At 49.3% G+C, this 5,108-nt stretch overlaps 1 protein-coding gene across 1 annotated transcript in view; it reads right to left on the bottom strand.

Moving 5' to 3' along the window:
• nrd1b (nardilysin b (N-arginine dibasic convertase)) overlaps positions 1-5,108 on the bottom strand; it is an 18,424-nt gene that overhangs the window by 10,675 nt on the left and 2,641 nt on the right. Inside the window, exons 4-13 of the mRNA XM_037697768.1 lie at positions 4,852-5,005; positions 4,625-4,698; positions 4,452-4,547; positions 4,241-4,357; positions 2,010-2,067; positions 1,855-1,928; positions 1,316-1,385; positions 952-1,029; positions 753-873; positions 624-682 (exon numbers count right to left, since the gene is read on the bottom strand). Coding sequence (XP_037553696.1) covers positions 624-682; positions 753-873; positions 952-1,029; positions 1,316-1,385; positions 1,855-1,928; positions 2,010-2,067; positions 4,241-4,357; positions 4,452-4,547; positions 4,625-4,698; positions 4,852-5,005 — 901 coding nt within the window. The remainder of the gene's footprint in view (positions 1-623; positions 683-752; positions 874-951; positions 1,030-1,315; positions 1,386-1,854; positions 1,929-2,009; positions 2,068-4,240; positions 4,358-4,451; positions 4,548-4,624; positions 4,699-4,851; positions 5,006-5,108) is intronic.

Here is a 5,108-nt window from a genome sequence, read left to right as displayed (position 1 = left end):
ACCACATCAGGGTTCCTGTTGGTTCTGAGACCACCACAGGACCACATCAGGGTTCCTGTTGGTTCTGAGACCACCACAGAACCACTTCAGGGCTCCTGTTGGTTCTGAAACCACCACAGAATCAGTTCAAGGTTACTGTTGGTTCTGAGACCACCACAGAACCACATCAGGGTTCCTGTTGGTTCTGAGACCACCACAGGACCACTTCAAGGTTCCTGTTGGTTCTGAGACCACCACAGAACCACTTCAGGGTTCCTGTTGGTTCTGAGACCACCACAGAACCACTTCAGCATTTTTGTTGGTTCTGAGACCACCACAGAACCACAAAAGGGTTCCTGTTGTTCTGAGATTGTATAAGGACCTTGGAACCAGTTTGTCTCCTTCAGCCTCAGATCTTAACGGGTTCTTCTGTAGCATTCCATCTCAGAACCATCGAAGTTCAGAACCAACAGCTGCTGAAGTCAAACAGGGAACAAGAAGAACCTAAAAAGAACTTCCTAATGGTCCAACTTCTCCTTGGTTCTGGATCATGGATCAGACTAACGATGGGTGTTAGGGTCCCCATAACTCTGCACCGGTTAGCGTGTGCTGTAGAACATGTGTGTGTTTGAGTGGACTCGGACCTCTGCTGGGGGCCCAGAGTCTGCAGCATCTTCAGGTACTGGAACACCAAGTGGACCACCTGCACCCACAAGCAACAACATCATCATACATTTGCTCAGAGATGCTGGAAGCTGCGTCCATGTCTGGACCTGGTAGAAGTTCTGGTAGCCCTGGTCAGTCAGGGTGATGGAAATAGAGAAGATGGAGTAGGTGGAGTTCTGGTCGAAGCCCGTCTCACTGTTTCCTCCGAACAGGGCCAGAGCCCAGCACCTGAAAACAGAGTTTCTGCTGAGATGGGCTGATGGTTCCAGACGGTCCAAGTGATGGTTCGAGTGGTTCTGAACTCACTTCTTCCTGAGCAGAGACAGGATGCTGCCGGTTCCCTCATGTCCAACCAACCAGGAGATGAAGTGAAGAGGCTTCACTCTGATGCACAAACACTGAATTCAGAAAGTCCACACCACGGACTACAGATACATTCACACAACCTTTACAGACAAAAACACCTCAAGACCAGGACTTTAGGACCTGGACTTAGGGGCCAGAGGATTAAGACCAGGAGTTTAGGATCTGGACTTAGGGGCCAGAGTATTAGGATCAGGAGTTTAGGACCAAATGTTTAGGACCAGGAATTGTTTGGTATCAGGAATGTTTGGGATCTGCAGGGTCTGGAAGTGGAACGCCAGAACTGGGCTCTGTAAATCCGGCTCACCTGTAGTGTTTTGCCTGTGGTGGAAGGGCCCAGCTGATGGTCAGAGAGTGAACCTTCCTCACAGGAACCACTGCAACAAAGATCAGATGATGTTTTCAGTGAAGAGCATGACTGCTCAGTGGTTAGCACTGCTGCCTCACAGCAAGAAGGTCCTGGATTCAATCCCCAGTTGGACCTGTGGTCTTCCTGGGTGGAGTTTACATGTTCTCTCCGTGCATGTGTGTGTTTTCTCCGGGTACTCCGGTTTCCTCCCACAGACCAAAAACATGCATGTTAGGCTGCCTTCAAGAAAAGAGATCTGTGATCTCAATGATTTGCCTGGTTCACTAAAGGTTAACTAAAGGCTAACTAAAGGTTAACTAAAGGCTAACTAAAGGTTAACTAAAGGCTAACTAAAGGTTAATAATAATGATAATGAGCAGACGATGGAGTGTTGCAGCAGAAACAGAAAGGAGCATTCAGAACAGAAAGATCTACACCTGGTCATTTCAACTCAGCAAGACGTTTGTTCTTAAACAATAAAAAGAATAAAAACTGACCTCTGTAGAGTTTGTTGAAAGAAGGTGTATCAAACGGCTGCTGCAGGTGGGAGAAGTCAGGACGAGGTTCTTCGCTGGAAACACAGCAGAACATGCTCAAAATGTCCTGATTTGATGAAGGACACAGTGAAGATGATGATCCTCTACAGGCTCACTTGTTGGGAATCTTCATGAAGCTTTCTCTCACCCACTCCTCCAGAGTGTCCAGAGTTTCTACACAACAAGCAGCAGAACAAAAGGGGTGAGGTTCAGGTGGGTGAAGGTCAGGTGGGTGAGGTTCAGGTGGGTGAAGGTCAGGTGGGTGAAGGTCAGGTGGGTGAAGGTCAGGTGGGTGAGGTTCACGTGGGTGAGGTTCAGGTGGGTGAGGTTCAGGTGGGTGAAGGTCAGGTGGGTGAAGGTCAGGTGGGTGAAGGTCAGGTGGGTGAGGTTCAGGTGGGTGAGGTTCAGGTGGGTGAAGGTCAGATGGGTGAGGTTCAAGTGGGTGAAGGTCAGGTGGGTGAGGTTCAGGTGGGTGAGGTTCAGGTGGGTGAGGGTCAGGTGGGTGAAGGTCAGGTGGGTGAAGGTCAGGTGGGTGAGGTTATGATGGCATTTGTCCTCGACCCGTACACTCAGTACAGGGTCTCCACAGGGATGTGTGCTGAGCCCACTTCTATACTGCCTTTACACCCACAACTGTAACCCCAGTCACAGAAGTAATACCAGAGTGGACTTTGTGGACCATGGTACAGAGGTGGGAGGAGATGAATCTACCTACGGGGATGAAGTCCTGAGACCAACATCGTGGTGTTCAGTCAACAGTCTTGTTCTGAACATCACAAAGACAAAGGAAGTCATCCTGAACTTCAGGAAACCGAGGTTAGACCCACCCCTCTCTACATGAACGGCGAGTGCATGGAGATGGTACACAGTGTCAGGTTCCTAGTCACCCAGATACATAGGCGTCACAACCATTATATGTGAAGGGGACAAGTCCCCCCCACATTAAAAAAACATTCATTTGGACCCCCCCCCCCCCCCACTTTTACTATGAAACATTAGTTCAGGCGGCGCAGTTTCTTTCTTCGTGAACGAATCCATTCCACTTGATTAATGGGAGAATACTCAAACCACTAAAACTCCACTCCAGGTTTTCCTGGTTACCTCCACCTCTAAACACAGAGCAGAAACTGTGCAGCTGCTGAGTCTCCTGCTTCGGCAGAAAACGCGCACAGGTGGAGGAGGTGGAGGTACCTGTGTTACTCGCTCACCAGTTTAGCAGCTTAGTGCGGGCAGTGGTTGACCGGGGGGTTGATCATCAACATACATACATGTTAGGAGGATGTTTGAGAGGAGCTGCGTCTGTAGCATCTTATCTCAGCAGAAACTGAGACGCTGCAGGTGGAAGAGACTCTGTGTGTTCAGGTGCATTAAAGGTGAAATGTGTTTAAACCCCCACACCTTATTGTCCTCAAGCTTCATGACAAACATCATTTACATGAGGAGTGTTGAACACAAGTAAAAAAGTCCAGTGATGTTTTTATTTCTCTATAAACACAAATAGTGTCGACCTGACGCTCTGTGTTAAAGTGTATTAAAGTTAAAATGTCTTTAAACCCACAGATGAATTTACACAAACTTGGTGAGAAACATGATTTAAATGTGTGGAATTAAAGGAGATCTAGGTGAAATGTTGCTTTTTTTGTACATTAGTGCACATTTCTTTTGCGCGCACACACCTACACACATCGTTGTGTCCCCCCCACATTACGGATGCTTCTGACACCCTTGCCCAGAGATCTGCTGACCTCTCCTGGTCCGTCAACACAAAAGCCATCTTGAAGAAGGCTCAGCAGCGTCTTCACTTCCTGAGGGTGCTCAGGAGGAATAATGTGCCAGAGAAGCTCACGGTGAACTTCTACCGTGCTTCCATCGCGAGTGTGCTGACCTCCTGCAGCTCCGTGTGGTTCCCTCACTGCACTGAGGCAGACCGGAGAAGACTTCAGGGTCTGGTGAACACCTCCCTGTCAACCATTCTCTCTAAAGTCCATCTTTACCGCTCGATGTCTCAGTAGAGCCAAAGGACAACCACACCCTGGTTCCCACCTCAGGTCCATCAGGACCTGGACCACCAGACCCAGGGACAGTTTCTTCTCTCAAGCCATCGCTCTTGAACGCACGCATACTACACACTGTTGTACACAAACTTTTAAAAACGTGTTATACTTTCACTGTGCACGTGTTGTGTGAAGCTGCACCAAACTCCTGGAGAGGCACCTTCAGAGAAGCTCTGCACTTCTGTTGTACTTGAAACCATGACAAAGAACGCTTTGTTCATTCATTGCTGAGCTGGTTCAGACTGTGGTGGGTGAGGGTGGGTGAGGGTGGGTGAGGGTGGGTGACAGCCTACCTCTGGACTGCACGGTGAGTGTCATGTAGTGAGCAGAGTAATATCTTCTCCTGAAGACTTGCAGCCTCTCGTAGGTGTTGATCTGTGTCTCTTTGGGCTTTAAGGTCTGAGCGTTACCTGAAGGAGGAGACACCACACATGTGGACCTGGACTGCAGGTTCAGATCCAGCAGGTTCTGTCTGAGCTGCTGGGTGGACCCTGTCCTTCTCACCACAGAAGAACTTGCTCATAGGGTGTCCGGGTTTGGACAAACTCCCAAACAGCATTTCCTTACGATGGGAGTCTGACGGCCTCGCCAGCTGGAACTCTGAGGAGACCACATGAGGCAACGTGAAGGTGGACGTGCACGACGTCAACAATAAAGCTGATGGACTGAGGACTCACCGCTGTCCACAGCCTCCACCTCTCTGTCCACTGCGTCCTCAAGCATCAGAGGACAGATGAAGAACCCAGCCCACCTGGACACAGAAACCACACCTTCTGTTACTCCTCAACTCCTGAAGCTTCTCACACAGAACAAAACCTGGTTCTAGGATCCAGTTTCAGCCTCAGAAACGTTCAGACCTGTTGAAACCACTAAAGTGCTTCAGCTTCCTGCAGGATGAGCTCACCTGTCGAGGGCCTCTCTGAAGTACTTCCTCTGAACATCAAAGTGGAAGATGGTTCTCTCGCAGTCGGTGGAAGCATTGTCACTTCCTCCGTGTTTCTTCAGGAATGCATCAAAACCGTTCTCTGCCGGGTCCTTCTGACTGCCCATGAACACCACTGAGGACAGGAAACAGACACGTGGGTCAGCACACAGGAAGTAACACAAAAAAGGAAGTAGCACAGCATACAGGAAGTAAAACTACACACAGGAAGTAACACA

The sequence above is a fragment of the Nematolebias whitei genome, chromosome 3 (assembly GCF_014905685.2).
Source record: "Nematolebias whitei isolate Nwh7 chromosome 3, NemWhi1, whole genome shotgun sequence".
NCBI classification, from domain to species: domain Eukaryota; kingdom Metazoa; phylum Chordata; class Actinopteri; order Cyprinodontiformes; family Rivulidae; genus Nematolebias; species Nematolebias whitei.
Note: the sequence above shows the minus strand (reverse complement) of the source record. Positions and strands in the feature narration are given on the sequence as shown.